Genomic DNA, 19,852 nt, shown 5'->3' with positions numbered 1-19,852 from the left:
AAGGTCGCGGGTTCAAACCCCATCACCGCCGTGAAATTTTTTTAATTCTCTATTGTATTCTGGCACTTTCCTACTCACTCATCTCTTGTTGTTACTAGACCGTATGCAGAGGCTCTTTGGAATCGGAGACAAAGCTCTAGAATGGTTTTCATGCTCTCTACGACACAGGTCACAGCGCGTTTTCAGAAATTATTATTATTATTATTATTATTATTTATTATTATTATTATTATTATTATTATTATTATTATTATTATTTTAAAAATTATTATTATTATTATTATTATTATTATTATTATTATTATTATTATTATTATTATCATTATTTTATTATTATTAATACTGTTATTGCTATTATTATTATTATTATTATTATTATTATTATTATTATTATTATTATTATTATTATTATTATTGTCATTATTTTATTATTATTAATACTATTATTATTATTATTATTATTATTATTATTATTATTATTATTATTATTATTATTATATATTTATTATTATTATTATTTTTTTTTTGTCATTATTGTTGTTATTATATTATTATTATTATTATTATTATATATTATTATTATTATTATTATTATTATTATTATTATTATTATCAACAAAAAAAAAAAGAAGGCTGTATTATAAGCGCTTTACAAAATCGTTACCAAATCAATTTTTAACTCAAAGGAATAATAAAAGTAAATAGAGCACAGAATCAACAATTCACTTCATTGAGGACGTAAAAATTGAAACTTTTCAACCAAGATTTAAGAGATATTATTATTGTCATGTATTCCAAGGAGCATGTGACAGCCGACGGAAGGACGTTATGAACAATGGACTGCTCAAAATTGAAATGATTGTTCGGCAATTTTTACGATGCGTTTTCAAGATTCTCAAGAATTTTTTGATGAGTGTTTTATCTCAGTTTTCTTTTAGGGACAAAAATATTAAAAATGTATCTAATATAACCAGGGCGATCAATGCCCGGTGCCTTGGAAACGAAGGTACAGATTTTTCTTTTGAGCGTGTTCGTTTCAAGTGTGTATTACTGTGACATTATTTATGGTCAGGAAATTTTACTCGACATTGAATAAAAATAATTTATTATTACATTTATTTAGCGCACTTCCTCGAACTTATCATGCGCAGTGCGTTTTATCGTGTTTCATTTGTGGCCAGCACGTCAGGGAGTACCAGTTGCCTGCTAGGCGTCCTTTTTGTATTAACACTCTTACAATACCCGCTGCAGCTTTACTAACACTAACAGGCGTTACGTCTCGTTCTACGTGTATGAGTTTTGCTGTCGGCTTTGTTGTTGTTTTTCTATTTATTTTGTTTGTTTGTTTGTCTGTTTATGTAGTTTTTGATGTTGTTGTTGTTGTTTTTTTGTTTTTTTTTGGGTTTTTTTTCTGTTTTGATTATTTTTGAGGATTAAAAATGTGTTTTAAAATTTCTCAAAACGGCTTTATGGCGGGCCAGATGTCCAAAAGGGAGTTTAAAGTAATAATGAGTGACACACCAGGGATCAGGCACTGGTATAAGATAAAATTTGAACAAGTGTGTATGAAACAGTGCCAGACAAAGCTGAAGGAAAAATATAAGAACAAAAATGCTTCTCAAAATAATCAGCATGATTTTGTTTTATTTGTTTTTAAGGGGTTTACTGTGCACATTTAGGTCATTTCAACACCAGTAAAAAAAAAAAAAAGGAAGAAAATGGGATAGTAAGAAGTTCTAGAATTGCAATCGAAGCACCCAAGACATAAGGGAATTAGTTTAAAAAGGGAACAGATTTTAGTTCCAAGAGCACACTATCAGTGTAGTTGGTTTGAGATTACCTAAATGTCTACCCAGACACAAGAACAGGTCCCACTAAGAAGAATACACTCAAATGTATACAAATCATATGTAAAAGAAAAAAAGAATACAATACATAACAGAGAGATGATTTACAAGGAAAAGGATATCATCTCCAAAAAAAAACAACTATGGATTTGACTGTTTCCCTCCCAGCCAGGGTATCCGGCCAGGTCCAGGACAAATAAAACTCATTCCAAGACAAAGACAGAAAGCAAATTCGAAAACAGATATAGGGGGATAGAAGACACATTAAGTACCTTCTTGCCCACTATGGGAGGTCAGGAATCCCATCCAGAATAAGCATGCTTTGACTGAGACCCAGCTATCCATTTACTGCTGGTTGGACAGTGGGGGGACGGGGGGGGGGGGGGGGTTCATTTATTATCGGTTATGTCCCTTTGTCCAGTCAAAGAGATAGAACTGTAATTTAGCGAAATGCATTTGTTAGTGGTTGTTCCCCTTAGAGATTACTATAGAAAATCGTCGTTATCATCATCATCATCATCATCATCATCATCATCATCATCATCATCATCATCACCATCATCATCATCATCTTCATCCGTCTGAATTAGTAATTTTAAAAAATAATTACTGTCACCTATCTAGCCACTGATCACGCTTAATATCGCTTGACTTTTGTTACAACCACCCCCCTCCATGAGTTTTTGTATAGCGCAATGTCCACTTAATGTGCTCAAAGCGCTTTACAAGGTGTCCCTGACCAACAGCAACACGTAACATGTAGAACGAGACATGAAGTCTGTTAGGCGATATTACAGTTTTTCGACAGAGACAACGTTGTTAACGTCCAGGTACTCATTTTACACCTGAGTACGGTGAGAGAATGTGAGTAAAGAGCCTTTTCCAAGGACTCAACTCTGCGCCGAGCGAGGCTCGAACTCAGGACCTTCCGATCCGAAAGCGAGTGTTTTTAATAGTAATGACAAATCCAACATTAACCATGACGGTGGCGACAACGACAGCATTAAGAACTGGAATTTCGCTTCTGAAAATAAAATTGATCGTTTACTTTTAATTCCGTGTTTGTTGTTTCCTTTTTTAATTGGGGGGGGGGGGGGGGGGGGGGGGGGTTCGCTCTTTTTCCCAAGGGCGGGGGCATTTGGCATGATTTATTCCCCCTGCCGGATGTTACTGCCACGTATAAACAATCACGCATGCGTTAGTTTTCTGCAACTTCCGGAAACAATTCGTGTCCCAAAAGAGTAAAACTTGGTGTCGTAATAAAAAGAGATGTGGAAGTTCTCATGGAATAAGATAGGGGCTACTATGAAGAGAATACAACGCTAATAGTTCACACATATCTGTGTTGAATTCATCAGGATAGCTAATGTCTTACACACTTAAATAGTATTTGTTTTTTTAATGAGACATCATCCATTCGGTATCATGTTTTTTTAGTCTGATGATTGTGATTCATCATTGATTCCTTTGATGTGATGTTGTCGTGATGTACTTTGGAATCTGTGTCCTAATCATAAAGTAGCGATTGAATATGTTTACCCCAGGTAAAACATATATGTGACTTATTTTGCTTTTTTCATCTTCACACTCTTTATTCAGTCTTTGTGTATGTATGCCTGTCGTCTTGATTAGCTTAAATTCCAAGCTTGGCTGAAAATGAAAACATCCATCTGGATTTGATTAGACTCAGATTTAGGATTCATGGTGTCCCTCCCCTGTTCTGAGCAGTTCTGTTTTGCGTTTCGGAATTCAATGAAATATTAAATTTTAATTTTTAAAACTAGGTATACTGTTCTATCTTCACCTTCTTTTAATAGACAGTTTAGTAAGCAGCAGCAGTGACAGTCAAATTTTGACCCAACTCGCCCATAGGAAAGTTGTGACCGAAAATTGCCGTTCGCGTTTTGGGGGGTTCAATTAAAGATGCATAACTTCGTTGTAAAGAGGAATATCGCAGATATTTTGATATCATTATTTTCGTCTTTCAATTTCCTTTTAAATGGTGCCAATTAAGGAAAAATCCATTAATAATTCCAGAAGTTATATGAAGTTAAAATTTGGCAATTTTCAAATGCATTTATTTTTTTATTTACCGCGTGTGTTTTTAAAATTTAAACGCTTGTTTTTAGAATAACATCTAAACTTTATTCATGCCAAATTTTAGGGCTCTATATCGATGCGCAGGCACCTTTTAACTCTGCGCCGAAATGCCTTGTTTACATTATCTTCTCATCATGGCTGCCGGACGATATCGATATTCATATCGATATTTTAAATTTAGTTATGTATTATGTTAAATTTAGTCCATAATATTTTCAGTACTATTATTTGCTATGTTTTTATTTTGAATACATACTTTCCAACTTTATTTATAGGCATTTTATAGTTTTTGTTTTAAAAGTTCGTATTTCTTCTCTTTGTGAAATCCGATATTAATAATATCGATATTTTAAAAATACCAATTGCTTTAATTTAATTTTATTTTACTTTGCCATCAAGTCATCAAGTTTCTTTCCCATATGTTTAGATATGTTTATCATTTGTATCCATATTCTAAAGGCCTTAGCCTTAATAATTATTATGGTAAGAAGTTCTATTAATTTTGACACCCCCATACATTGAGAGAGAAGGGGGGAGGGGGTGGGGGGATAAAATTATATTAATTGTCAGTTCAAATGATGTAATAGCAATAAACCCAAAGTGGTTCAGCAGAATTTTTTAAAGTGTTAAAAGCCAGAACTTTCCTTCTAATTAGGTATAATAGGGAATCTGTTTCAATTTATTTGAACTTTTTCAATCTACCATTTTATTTATATGCAATTAAATTGCCATAGGTAAATATAAACTCATTATGTCATTACACAACATGTTTATATCTTTTCATTTAAATATTCTCAAACCCTTTTTTATTCTCTATGTATTAATTAGAATTATTTGCAATTGTTTCAGTGAGATATTGGGGATAAATCCAAAAGTGATAGAGCAAATTGTTTCTTACATCTAGCCGAGTTTTTGATTATGTAACATTTGCGTCATATTATGTAATAATGTGTTAATTTGAAATGTTTATCTTCCTCTTTATTAATGTAAATGCATTGTCCTCGATAAGACGAACATTTTGGTATACAATATATGATAAGAACTCCATATTGACTGTTTTAACCATTTTTTATTAACATCACGCGATTTCGGTCACAACTTTGCAATGGTAATTTTGGGGTAAAAATCGGTCTGAAATTTCAGACTTTGAACTGCCGTAACTACATTTCTAATCAAGATACAAACAAAATTCAAACTGTTTTGTAATCTGTGTTGCCAGCTCTTTCATATGACATTGGTTTCAAGTGTGTGAGGTACATTTAGAATTTCTATTAAACTCCCTACTTTTAATCATATTTATATATGAATTACAACTCCAACCATCGCCATCATCATGTTCTACCTTTTACAATTTACTTTACTTTGTCAACCATGTCATTATTATTAATCATTAAGTCATAGAGCAACATTGTTCATTCAATTCAGATCCCTAAATAAAACTATCACTTAAATGCTGATAATGGTATGATGAAATTGAAACAATGGGAGATCCTTTAAATATGCCTTAGTCTAAGTTGCACATTTAGTGTTATTAAAAAGGTTGGTGAAAATTTTGAAAAACACACATGAAATATCAAATGTTTTTTCCTTTATTTGTATATGTATTTTTTCTTTTTTTCATTACAGATCAGAGTAACAAGCCAAATTATATGGCTCCTCCACAGCCACCAACGGGTAACAATAGAATGCCCAATGGTCCATCAAATTTTCCCCCTCCCCAACCATTATTAAACAATACCAACCTTCCACCTCAAAGACCTTTTTACAATGGTGCGACCAGACCACCATCTGTCAATGGTGCCATGCCAAGAGGTCCCTATCATCCACCTCAAATTCCTAGGATGGTGGTAACAAGCAGTAGTAATATATCATCTTCAGCAACGGGAATACCACTATCGAACAATTTTATAAATTCTGGGATGCCTCCTCCAAGAAGCTTTGCACCAAATTCTATTGGTCAGCAGCCTCCTAGAGGTCCTTTTCCACCTCTCCCTGCGTCATCAAATGTATCCGGTCCACCACCTCATTCAGCAAATCAATCTGCTTCACAGAAGCCACAATTTCCTCCCACACAGACCACTACCACATTTTACCAAGGTACACATCAACCTGGCCAACCTATGGTCCCTCCAACTCCTAACATGGCAGTTAATAATTCTAATGCTGGACCGGGTATGGGTGGTGTGCTTCCGCCACCCACAACCAGTAGCACAGCTAATTTTGGTGGTCCTCCATCATCCCATCAGAATGTAACTAGTGGTGAGTTTGTTGTAATATTTTTTCTAAATACAGGGATTCATTTTTTACTTTTTTTTCATTTTCATCTCCAATTTCAGTTGGTGTCCCCTTTCTCTCACCTCATTCCAAGAGACTAGTAAATACTCAGGCCTGTAAATTTTCAGCCCCTAGGCTGATTTCAGACTTTAACAATTTTCAGTTTTCAGTCTTTCAACTGTCAATACTGAGATAATAGTTACTATCTTTTATGGAAACTACAAAGCCTAATAATAGATCATAATCCACCACGGTCTAATTTTAGATTATCAGGAAAATCCAAAATTGGGTAATTTCTGCTACGAGTTTAACCGATAAGGATCGCATCCTGCATCGTGCTACTACTTTCATTGTCCGAGGTCATGGATCTGAAATCAGCTTGCTGATGGCTATTTATCTTTGTGATTCGGAGCGGAGAGACCAAAATTTCAGCCCAAAAGACTGAAAAATTGAATTTCGAATATAAAATGCATTTCTTCAATGTAGGAAGCTGCCTTGATTTTTTTTTTTTCAAAAGTATTGTTATCGTTAGTGTTTCCCTGTTTTAGATAGACCATAAAGTCATTTGAATTGTTTTTGTCAGTTGCTTTGTTACGGATTGTCTATCAAGATTTTTTTAATGCCTGAAACTTGCATCAATCACATTGTGGATTTCAAGGCAATTGATGCATCCATTAAAAACAGAGTATATATTACTATTACATATAGATAGTATGAAGTTGACATCACTCGGGTCTTTGTTATTGTTTTTTGCCGTCCGCGTTTTTCAGTAATTCTAACTTAACTGTATTATCCAGACTATAAAAGTTCATGGTTACACATAGTTTTGTGTGTTGGTCCGTTATACTTCCGGATGTCAATGTTGTGAGCTTCTTAGCCAAGCGCATACTATCTATACTAATTGTTATGATCATAATGAACGAAAAGTTTCAGACTTTTTGAAAATTGAGCATTTACAGACCTGAATACTTGGGATTTGCATGGTTTTTGAACACATAGCCTCATTAATTAAACATATTGTCACCTTATGATTTATAATTAACTTCAACTTAGCTTGACTTAATAGTCTAATATTAGTTATTACTGAAATTGCATGCTAATAATATTTATTAATTTTAAAATCTCGCCCCGCTTATAAATAAATGTGTGTTTTTAGTCTGAATCTTTGAATTAGATAAGTTAAAGTTCTTTTTTAAATTTCGTATTAAAATACAAATTATATTTGCAGCCATCTCAATGTTTTAATATTTTGTGTACTTCTCACCATCATCATTAGCAGTTCACGTAATTTATGTGTATGGATCATATTGCGCAGCTTTGCAGAGAAATTAATTATGTTTCCAAAATTAGAACTATCTTTATTTATGATCAGGATCATTTAATGTTTTACTTTTTTTGGTAAACATTGATTTTCATTATTTATCAATAGTTTATGTGTAGAGCTAGAGTTTTATACAGACTTATTAAAAAAAAACATTTTGATAACTGATAGAAGATCATTATCAGAATATTTGGCCTTAATTGTCATTAAGCATCATCATGTGTCATCTGACAGTACCTTTTTTTTTTTTTTGTGAAATGGTTCTGTGTTTTTTTGGGTTGTTTTTTATCAGCCTAAACTTTTTAATTGATTTTGTATTAGTTGCTGTTTTCCTCAATTTTCAGTGTAAACAATATCTATACTTAGGCTTGATTGGAATTACTGTTTTACTAACATCTTTATGTCATCCTTGAACTTAACATTGACATTCAGAGCTCAAGAATTTCGAAGGCATGTTAGAATGTAAACTACATATGTTTCATATATGCTTTATTTGTTCATCAGATGAGTAATAATCTGAAGTACAATGGTTAGGGCATGGCATGGTATATTTAACGAAACATAACAGCTCGTTTCACATATTATATAGATAGATTAGTGGGGGTCCCAATATCTCTATTACAGAGTACTGAATCACACACTAATGATGTGTTTAATATTGGAAGAGTTAAGGTTTTTGGTTATGTGCGGCTATGTGGTCTAGTGGTATGACACTCACATAGCGCATAGTTGAGTCCTTGGAAATGGCTCTACTCAGGTGTAAAATGAGTACCTGGTTGTTAACAGCATTGTCTCTGTCGAAAAAAAATTGTAATATCACCTATGTTATGTGTTGCTGTTGGACATGGACCCTTTGTAAAACACTTTGAGCATGTTTAGTGGATATTACACTATATAAAAGTATTTTTGGGTTGTATTTTTTCCCCTCTGACCCCTGAGTTCAACCAGTGGTATCTGTAGAGTTAGGTTTGTTTGATCGGATGGTTTGTCTTATCCAAAGATAGACGAGTAAATGTTGTCTCTTTCGGGGTAACAATGCTACAGAAACCAAGATAACCTCGTGCGTTATGACCCTGGAGGATAACACTTTTCAGGTGGAAATTACAGAAGACACGGGTTTAAGGGCCATCATGTTTTTCACCTAATAAACTGTTGTTCACTTAATTTGGAAAATGAGAAATAATAAGGCTGAGACTAAGAGAGATTATTGTGTGTTCTCTAGATCGTCCCAACGAATTGCCAGTTCCATTTCATGGACAAGGACAATATTCACACCAGGTGAATCCTTTCATGCAGAACTCACCAGTTCCAACTCCAGGCAATTCAGGTAATGTCCAGTGGATCTTAATGATAGCCCTAACAAAAGAACAGGAATAATGACACCATTACCATTATTAATTAATTCTTTAAACCATATAAAATTACATCTATAGCTTCTTTAAAACTTCATAGAAATTTTAGTAGTTATTTCATCTATTTTTTATGTTGATTATAATTTCACCATGTTTTAATGTTTTTTTATTTTTATTTTTATTTTATCAACAAGGATTAAAAAAAAAAAAAAATTAGCGTCCTTCAAAATGTCCCAGCTATTGAATCCTATTTCCTATTTTTATGGTTTGCTATTGAAGGGCAGCATTTTGATGTCTGTGCATGGATTAATTGAGAAGAAAATCTAAAAGACAAGGGTTGCATGTTTCTTATTTTTTTATTCAGTCCATTAATATTAACACAGTTCTTAACATGAATCTAGGTAGACTGAAGAATTGATAAATGATATTGAATAAAAATTTGCATCCTGCTTCGCTGCATGTCTCTCCTCCCTGTCCCCCCTGAAAAATATATCTCATCTTATTGTATTAAAAAATATGTGCTTTTGCTCATCTTTATACTATTGTCATTTCATATCACGTTATTCTCTTTGCTATTCATTTGACATAATTCATTGTTTAGTAAGAATACTTTGTTTTTCTCTGTCATAGTTTGATTATTTTATTCTGTTATATATCATTTTGTGCATGGCAGTCTGCAAAGATTTTTGTTTATTTAATTGGTTTTACAGTAAGAAAGATATCTAAGCATTGGTTACAAAGCGATTGGTGGGCTTATGTGTGCACCATTAAAGGGAAACAATTATTTCTCATCTTTTTTATGTTTACTGTTCTGTATCAATATATCAAGCACGGTGCGAAGTGGAACAGATAAATTTAGTCCAAGTAGATTTATTGAAATTTTGTTGAAAAAACGTAAACTCTTTTATTTTTGTATTTTTAAATTAAATATTTGTATTGCAGAGCCGGCATCAAGAAAGTCCTCCAGGGGTGCATCACCTGTGTCCGAATCGGCTATCGATGCGTTGGAAGGGCAATTTACCCCAGGCCATGGTATGATTTGTTCTTTGATATTGTCTTATAGAGATACCAGGAGATGAATAGACTCTAAGTGGAAGGGAACATAACCACTCCTTTCGGACAGTGATCCGAATGTCAACAATGGCAATTAGTACTGAACTAAGTAAACTTTTACCATAGATAGTATGCATTTTAGTAAAATACGCACTAGTTCTATGCACCTGGTCAATCTCTCTCTCTCTCTTCCTTACTTTTTCACTTTCCCTCTCTTCCACTCTTTTCTTTGTCCCCCTCTCTCTTTCTATCTTTCCCTTATCCATATATCTCTCTCAACCATTCTTCTGTCAATCTTCATGTTAATTTTATAAAGGTCGTCTGATTATAGAGACATGATATTAATCTGTTACAATTATAAGGGGTGCTCAACTTAATATTTTTACCTTTGTTATCACAATGTTTTACAATTTTGATTTATTAAAGAAACTTATTTGCAAGATCTGTAACCACTGGGCTTCAGTAATAAAGGTAAAGCGAGTCTAAACAAATCTGTCAAGGCTTTTGGTCAAAAGTTAATTTTAAATCTCTTGATTAGAGGGTATTTTTATAAAAATCGTTTTAAGGAAAGTACAATTCATTAAAGATGTACATAAAGTAAGTTATATCTGATCTCTTGTATTAAGAATAGATGTACACTAGGAGTAGTAATATACGAAACTATGATTATATTTTATGTTATGGTTTTGTTTGAGTTTGACTGATGGACTTATACTTTTCCCTCCTTTTTGACAAATTGTCATTATCTTCACTGATGAATTTTGTGTTGGTTACTGATTTTGACATTTTTCAAGTAGGCAGGTATGGCTTCACAAAATTGTGCTTATCTACTTTTACTGTGGTTTGGAATATTAGTCGATCACAACTCTTGATTATTAATCATACCTTCTTTCAGGAACACCATCACCCAGAATTTCCAGTGCTAACAACAGCCCTGTACCAGGAACTCAGGTTAACAATGCACCTCTGCCGCCCAATACATTCATCCCTCTCCAACAACGTGGAGGTACTAATACTCCACCTACAGGCACGAACACCCCACCTATGGGGGACCAGGCTCGACAGTCACCGCGTCCTCAACTGCAACCTGGTGATTATGATTTTATTTTAGATCTTGTGTTCCTGAAATTGATTTAGTTTGCGTTACTTTTAGCAGGGATAACTTTTAAAAACATTTTTTTTTAAAATTTAATTTATTTATTTTAATTTTTGTTAAGGGAGGAGCAGTTTACTGTGTTATTTCATAAGTAATAAACAAAACAATATAATAGCTCCAAAAATAGGACAAAATACCAAACAAAAATCCTTCTTCGACAACAAAAGAAAAAACTGCAAGAACATAAATACATTATTTAAAAGCCAGTTATGTGGTTAAGACATATCGTGACATGGTATTATTTACAAAGTTAGTCCCCATCCCTGTTGTAGTATTAATTTCATAAGAGAGCATAGATTGTGTAATTGATTTGGCTTGCATAACCTGTTGTGTCAATTTCATAAGAGAGCAAAGCCATTGAAATTGATTCACTTTGCATTGCGCATTGCATCAATTTCTTAAGATCAGAGATTACTCGTTTTTTCAGTGTCAGGGGAATGCTTCGAAGCTGCCACGCTGAATTGCAATAATTGGTAATTCTATTTTTTTTTTTTTTTTGCAGTGTAAATAATAGTTGGTGCTGGTTTATGCTGACATAAATGCCAAATTGAGAAAGCTGGGGAAGAAAAAAAAGATGAGGGTGTTTTGATGTTTTTTATTTTATTTTATTTTTCTGTTATGTTTCGTTTTGCTTTCTTTGTTTTGTTTTTGTTTTTAATTTTAATGGGCAGAGACAATTAGACTAACCTAATGCTTGTCAAATTTTACCAATAATATTCAGGTATGCCTCAGCAACCATTACCAGCAAGGCCAGGATTTCAACCTCAGCCACCCAGGCCAGGTTTCCAGCCACAACCCACAGGCCCGATGATGCCTCCAAGGGCTCCTGGTTATGGCCCACCTCCAAGTTCCATGCCTCCCTCCTCCATTCCCAACCCTACTTCCATGGGACACATGCCACCGCCGCCAAATCTTTCACAACCACAACGTCCTCCGGTTTCTGGGTCTTACCCTCCTTTGCCGCCCTCCATGTCTGGTATTGGGACTGGTCCAAGTGGCAATGCTATGATGCCACCTTATTCTCAGCCCCAACCTCCCATGACAGGATTGAGGCCTGCTGGGGTCCCACCGCCACCAAGTTCACAACCCGGGGGAATGGTAATTATTATTATTTTTAATGATAATGCTATTATTTGTTTTGTGTAATGGACAAGGATTACTATACTGAAAGGATTGACATGTGGAATCTTCAGCCCCCGCTAGTGGGGGCCATTGGTTGGATAACGATTTCAAGCAAAACTACTACTTTTCTGCCTTGGTACAATTTCCTTGAATGAGCAATAATTGATTCTGTTCTTATAATTTCGGTACTTTATAAGAAATTGGTTAATTGGCGACCATAAGTTTTAAATAATATTTCTTATATCTTGAATGATATGAAAATATATAAAAAGTAGTGAACTATCAACAATTTTACTGGAAAGTATGAACTATTTTTTATGACGCCCTCTTACAAATTGAGTGATTGGGTTTGTTTTCATTTTTTAAAATCGAAAGTACGAATCTGCTTTCAATTGCTTTTAATAACTAGATAGATCTATGGCTAATTTATCGAACCAGAATCTTTGAAAAGTGGTAAGTACCAATAATAATTGCGTAATAATTATTATTTAAGAAATGTTTAGAATTAGCATCTGGCTGTAGTTCCTGCAGACGATAGATAGACCCGTTGTCGTGCTTGCTCTGTCAAGTCGCACAGATTCAGATATGGTGATCAGACTGACATCCTGATTTGGATTTGTTTCTTATTTTATTATGGCTTGTGGCTTTATATTTATATCTTTTTTTTCTATATGGTTAACTGATAAATATTGACTTTATTGTATTAGTCTAGTGTATAAGTCTAGAGGGCCCTTTGCTCGTCACGTCAACTTCACAACTTGAACTTGAACAGTCCTTTCTACTATCTACTAACAATACTAACAACAGTTGCTAGATAGATAGTAGTCATTGCTATTGCTAGATAGCTAGACTAGAATAGTTAGTGGGTCTGATATTACCATATATGATGGTACTTGGACTTTGAATATATAGTTATGCCCATTACATGGATCTGGTGTTGCTGATATGACTGTCAATCGTATGGGACTAGTACTCTGAATATATAGTTTTGCCTCATTGATCAAAATGATCTGAGTCTGAGATGTTACTGTTACAACAGTTACACTCACCCAACTCAATCACTCTAATTATCTCTGTGACTATGGGAGGGAATTATGGATCCATTGACTGAAAGGATTGTACTAGTAGTCTGAATATATAGTTTTGTCTCAATGATCTGAGAAGTAACTCTATTAATTAACTCTTGACTACATGGAAGGGAACTATGGATCTGATTCTGATGCTACTCATTGACTGTAAGGAATGAACTATAGTATAGTAGTCAGATTTTTTATGAATGGCGCATGTTTTTCTAGTTTTTCTCAGATGTCCTTCTATCAAAAGTTGTAAAACTTTGTGTCAACCTCCGAATCAATTTCTATTAACTGAATAAGCATTTTGGCCCGTATTGTGATGCCATATCACAAAAAAGATTTCTTCTTCACGACCTATAAAAATCTACTTTAAAACACCTGTCATAAAATTAGAGATTTTACTCTGCTAAAAATGTAAACATTTTCGCACCACAAAGTAAGATGAATTCATCGTTTTTCAAAATAATCTTGTGACACTGTAGTTCCGGCTAGTGGTTATGAGTTCATATCATACTATTTTCCGAATAAAAGCAACACACATTAACTGTTATAAAGTAACAACTAATGTAGTTTGCATACCATTTTGACTTTGTAATTTATTGCTTTTGATTTACATCACGTCACAATTACCGAAGACTGATATGAATCTCTAGCTTTAACTCATTTGAACTAGTGATTAAATACTCAAAATTGTCAAATTAACAATGAACGTTTATATTTAACTTTGAAAAATTGTATCTCTGCATGAACGTTTCACACAGCATTTTAAGTTTTCTTTTAAACCTATAAGCTCTTAAACAATACGATATGATACAGAATCTCTATCGGTTCCTCTCTCGTAAGGCTGCGAAAAGAAGTCCACTTTTATCTATCGATAAGTCATTAATTAAAGAGGACAGCTTTGGAATTTCACAATCAACCCTCAGTTTTGCATGTTATTGTTGTTGAACACAAGCACATATTTGTGGAAACATTGTATCATAAATTGATGAATTTCTACTTTTGACTGGTCTACATTAAATTTATGTAATCCTCTTTGGCATAAAGAACAAGCTATTTCTCAAAAATTTGAAATCAAAATAATGTTGGAAGCGCGTAATGTTCACTTTCATTTGTATTCATCAATAACGTATATTGATTGTTATAAAATGTAAACATGTCTGTCGTTCCTTCATATTCGGATTCTGTACGAACATCATATAAGTTTCAATTAACTGAACATTCCATTTTAACAAATTCTTTCAAAATGGATAAGCGGAAAATCATATTTTTGACACTATAATCATATTTAGATTCCAATACTTACTAGTTATCGATTTTAATATAGCTGTAATAAGTGAAATTCTTTCCTATTGTTTTAAAATTCGTGAAAAAATATATTTTACTAGGACAAAATGATCCAGAGGTTCATACAAATTTTTGCAGCTGTACATTGTGAACAGCTGAGAAAAAGGAGACAAAGGTGCGCCCCTTATTAAAAATCCGACTATTGTATCCCTTAGTAGATATTTTGGTATTCATCTTTTTCTTGGGATCATCCTCCGCAGATTACCTCCCTTTGTTGATATTTTACATCTCCTTTCCCCTTCATCTAATTGTTCACCTTCATCTTCATCATCATTTTACATGTACATTCATTAATCAAGCTTCTAAAGAAATCATTCTGAATCAATCACTATAAGGTCAGTTTTTAGAATATCTACTCATCCTTTCCATTTCTTGGCTACTCTTATTCACTGCTGATAATAATAATCATTAAATATTAGTTTGGACCCAGAATTCACAATCACTCTCTAAAAAGGTAGATCTTGCCATATAATAATGCCCCTGCTGTTATTTTGGTGTAAATTTTCTCTATATTTTGTTGGCCCCCACTAGCGTTGCCTGTAAATTCCATATGATTGTCCTTTCAGTATAGTTGTCCTTGGTAATGGATTATAATATATAATATCCATTACAAAAAATGAGAAAAAAACTGGCAGGATTGGTGTTTGTGAACTTACTTTGCTTCCCCACCCCGAGGCAGCCAATAGTCTATGTGGCCCATGAAGCTGAAAGTTATCGCAGTTATTGTAGCTTTAAATAATATATTAATATACATAATCAATTACTTGCTACCCTTTAAAGTACTTTCCACCAGATCTGATAGATCCAGTTATCCAGTCATTGCAATGATTTTACTGTTCTTTGGCATTGATACAACCAAAAGTTGCTGCAGCAGCTTATCATTTTCAAATTTTGATATTATAGACTTATGAATTTAAAAAGTTGTATGTCCATTTGTGGTTTAACTGTATGGTAAAAGTACTATTAGGCATGTTGTATTAACCTTTTATTTTTTTTTTTTTTTTCCTCTTCTTGGACCACCCACAGCACCCTCCTCCTCAGACTTTTCAGGGACAGATGCCCCCACTTCCCCAACAACCCAAACCACCGATGGGGACCTACCAGCCAACCTCAATGTCCTCGTCCATGCCTCCTATGCCTGGTATAGGTTCGTCCTATCCAAACATGGCCGGTATGACTAACAGCTTTGGACAAATGTCCATACCGGTTAGTAAACTATAAATGTATATTTATTATTATTAATTATACTATTATTATTATTATCATCATTATTATCAGCATCATAATTTTTTGGGGTTTGTTTTCCTTTTCTTGTCGATGTTCTAGTGCAAATTGATAAAAGATGGATTGGCCATGGGTCAGATCAGTTTTCTTTTTTCTTTTCTTTCTTTTTTCAATTTATTTATTTATTTTAATGCTTTTTTTTATTGAATACAATCACAGATGGAAATGGTGCTGCTATTTGAATAATTTTTTATGTGATAAATAAGGGAAATAAAAACTGTGGTGGTAATAGTTTTAGTATTAGTAATAGTTTACCAACTAAGTCCTTGGTTTGAAACAATTGTTGAGCTGTTAGCCTTATTTTTTTCTTATTTTCTTATCTCAAAGCAGAAAGTGACCAATTTTGCAGTATTTATGATTTTGATATAGTCCAAGAATTATACTGGACCAGTCTGAAATGTATATACTCATCCAAGGTTTTATTAATTTTTTTATTCTGTGATTTTTCTGTAGGATAATCAAAGAACAATCAATTTGATGAACGAGAAAAACCTCATATCCCCTGACGGAATAGAGACCTCTGCTCCCGTTTTCCCACACGATTTCAAGAAAAATAACTGCAGCCCAGAGTAAGAATCCTTGCATCTTTTTTTTGTTTTAAAAATAATTTTCCCTTTGATATGGTCATGGTCATGTGTGCACTTATTTTCAGGTCTAATAATTGAAAGTGAAAGCAAATCTGGACTTGCTGTAGTAGTGGTGTAGTAGAGAATACTTAGGTTTGCTTTGAGAGTATTTCTACTACAACAATGAGCCATGATATTTTGGATTATCAGGCCTACAAATGTGTACTTGTTGGTATAGTATGATATTTTTGTATTTTAGTATAAAGTCACGTCTCTCTATTCCGGATGTCTCCATTATCTGGACAGGTTGCCTGGGGCTGGAGTTTTTTTTCTTCTTCTGTATTTGTACACTTTAGGGACTGATTCCACTATCTGAATGTCTCTGTGATCCGGGCAAAATGCTGGGGATGGAGTTTTTTGGATTGGAGAGACGTGATTATATATGGCTTTGAATTGCTATTTGACTGGGTGGGGTTCCTGACCTCCCATAGTGGGCAGGGAGGTACTTACTCTCTCTTCTATTCTCCTACATGTTTTCTAACTTGCTTTCTGTCTTTGTCTTTGAATGAGATTACTTGGTTTTGTCCTGACCCTGGTCGGATACCCTGGCTGAGGGGGAAACAGTCAAATGTATAGTTAATTTTGGGAGATGATATATTTTTCCTTATGAATCATATCTCTGTTATGCACCGTATTGTGTTTTGTTTACATATTATATATGATTTGTAAACATTTGAGTGTATTCCTCTTAGTGGGGACCTGTGCTTGTGTCTGGATGAGACTTTTAGGTGATCTCAAACTAAGTACTTTGATAGTACTTATAGTCCTATTTGAACCAATTCCCCTTTTGTCTTCCCTTTTCTTGGGTGCTTTAATTGTAATTCTAGAACTTTTTACTTTCCCATTTTTTTTCCTTTTTACTGGCGTTGATATGACCTTAATGTGTTGCAAGGGCTATAAAATCCTTTAAAACAAATTTGCTATTTGATCAGTTTTTTAAATTTTAATTAATAAAGTTGTGTGAGTTTTTGTTTGAATTTTTAAAAATTTATACATACTGGGTGTTTTGTTTTTTGGTGTGTGTTTTTTACTACCCGATAAAGAATTGAAATAGCTTAAAATGTAGAAATGGTAGAAACATCTAGTTTTTATGCGTTGTTTTCTATCACTGTTCCAGGGTTTTTTTTAAATGAAAATTTCAGGAAGATGCTATAAGCTGTTACAAACAGTCACACTTTTGTTTGTTTTGTTCTTTTTTTTTTTTTTTTTTTTTGTTATTTCAATTCTTTATGGGGTAGAACACCCTGTATATTTGTTCTATCATTAAGTGGGATGTGGAAGAGGGGGCTTTTTCTTTCTTTTTCTAAATCATTTTCATTCATTTTGCTCGGGTGCGGTTTTGAAATTTTTATGTTTATTTTTATTCACAGTGTTTTCCGTTGTACCTTGAATGCAATACCATGCACTTCATCATTGCTGAATAAAGCAAGGCTCCCTCTCGGCATTATCATTCATCCTTTTAGAGATTTATCGGTAAGTGACTTACACTTTCAGTAATTTGTCAGATCTCTTTGATTCAGAAAGGGGTCCCAAGAGCTCAGTTGAGGTTGAGATTTTTTTCTGGCCCTCACCTTGTCAAAGAACTCTCAAACCAGGGACTTCAAAATGACCCTGTACTTGTCAAAAACTCTCAAAGGATTTCACTGAAGTCCCAGGTTTAAGAGTGTTTTGTTGTTTTTTTTACAAGATGAGGGTCATTTTAATCAGTCGATATTTGAAGGTCCAATTTTCTCTCAGGTTTTTCAGAGTATGGTAATAAAGGTGGAAAGCTTGCATTTTGGATTGATACCGTTTTTTGTTTGTTTTTTTCTTCAGTTTTGAAATTTTCCCCCACAAAGTATACAGATTATTATTTTAATGCCTGTGCCAGGTCTACTCATCTTGTCTTCTACTAATACCTGACCAAATTAAGGCTTTTGAATCAAAGAATATATGTATATGCAAACCTACCCCTTGAACAAATTTAATGGCTAAGACGGATTTTAAAGAATGACAAATGTCTTTACAGTTTTTTTTGCAATTTTAATGTTTACAGAGTGATTTTCTCACAGTTTGTATTAAGTATTAACGACTTTTATGCAGCCAAATTAATTTTCTAAATGTTGTGAAACATAAATGGGATGTATGGCTTACCAAGACTCCATACACACATAACAAGTTTCAATATATTTACTGAAAGGTTTTCACCATTATTTCACAAAATTTGATGGAAAATATACGAAAGAGAAAAAGTTGTAAACAACACCAACACAATGAGATGACAATACTAATGATAACATCCCTCTATTTCTGGATTTCTGTACTTTCTGTTTAAAAATTTTGCAATGTAACTTTCCGTCTATCGAAATGTTTATAGATTTAATGCATTCTGATTTACGGTTTCCGAGATGTAATGAAAAAAAAAAAAAAAAGACAACCAAAAACTATAAGTGTTATCCAGACTCTGTGCCATTTTAAATCTTAGTTCTGATACACTCAGCACCCAACTGATTACCAAACTTTCCAGATTTTTCTGTTAGTTTTATAACTTTTGAAAACCTTAACTTCTCACGACTGTCCCCCGTTGCTTAACTCAATTTTGTTGATTGAATTGAATTACAGGAGGAATTTGAAGGAGTAAGTTCCATAATAATGTTATGCCATGGACCGGGCTCTCTTGCACATTTTATCTCATTCTTTTTTGGAATGTTTATAAATAAACGAAAACCGAACTATGCTTTTCATTATTGGAAGATATTGTCTCTCTTTTACTCTTTTGTGTTTACAATTGGTCAGTTTAAAGGACAAAATGGGTTATTCTGCATTATGAGAAATAAAAGGTTTACCAAAAGTTGTGTAGACTTTCGATGCCATCTTAATACTTGAGCATTTATATAGTGCAATTTATATCCATCCATCCACTAAAAGTGCTCAAGGCGCTCTACAAGGGGTTCCTTGCCAACATCAACTTTTAACGTATAGGACGAGACTTGGCACCTCTCAGGCGATGCTACAATCTTTTTTTCGACATAGAAAACTTTGTTATTGACCAAATATTCGTTTCATACCGGAGTACGGTGAGAGAATGTGAGTAAGGAGTCTTTCCCAAGAACTCAACTATGCACTGCTCAAAGTGGGACTCGGGTGCCCTGGGCCCTCCAGTCCGAAGGCGAGTCTCATACTACTAGACCACATAGTGCATAGCCTCTTTTATTTAAAGATCATTCACTTTTTGAGATGAAAAGGGTTAAAACATCAAGCAATGAAAGTTTACACATTTGAGTTTTGAAAAAGAATGAAATAACCTACTTGTCCTTT

The 19,852-nt window shown here is 33.7% G+C and overlaps 1 protein-coding gene across 2 annotated transcripts in view; it reads left to right on the top strand.

Moving 5' to 3' along the window:
* Window positions 1-3,042: 3,042 nt before the first annotated feature.
* LOC144973433 (protein transport protein Sec24A-like) overlaps window positions 3,043-19,852 on the top strand; it is a 33,224-nt gene continuing 16,414 nt past the window's right edge. Inside the window, exons 1-9 of one of the 2 annotated variants that reach the window (XM_078915886.1) lie at window positions 3,048-3,391; window positions 5,574-6,206; window positions 8,765-8,869; window positions 9,837-9,926; window positions 10,843-11,037; window positions 11,825-12,201; window positions 15,672-15,851; window positions 16,383-16,498; window positions 17,926-18,028. In XM_078915886.1, coding sequence (XP_078772012.1) covers window positions 3,379-3,391; window positions 5,574-6,206; window positions 8,765-8,869; window positions 9,837-9,926; window positions 10,843-11,037; window positions 11,825-12,201; window positions 15,672-15,851; window positions 16,383-16,498; window positions 17,926-18,028 — 1,812 coding nt within the window. In that variant the 5' untranslated portion in view covers window positions 3,048-3,378. Of the gene's footprint in view, window positions 3,392-5,573; window positions 6,207-8,764; window positions 8,870-9,836; window positions 9,927-10,842; window positions 11,038-11,824; window positions 12,202-15,671; window positions 15,852-16,382; window positions 16,499-17,925; window positions 18,029-19,852 lie in introns of both variants that reach the window. The other variant, XM_078915887.1, reaches the window with a different exon arrangement.

Source organism: Berghia stephanieae, chromosome 5 (genome assembly GCF_034508935.2).
Source record: "Berghia stephanieae isolate SIO BIC M18660-M18661 chromosome 5, UCSD_Bste_1.3, whole genome shotgun sequence".
In the NCBI taxonomy this organism is placed as follows: domain Eukaryota; kingdom Metazoa; phylum Mollusca; class Gastropoda; order Nudibranchia; family Aeolidiidae; genus Berghia; species Berghia stephanieae.
Note: the sequence above shows the minus strand (reverse complement) of the source record. Positions and strands in the feature narration are given on the sequence as shown.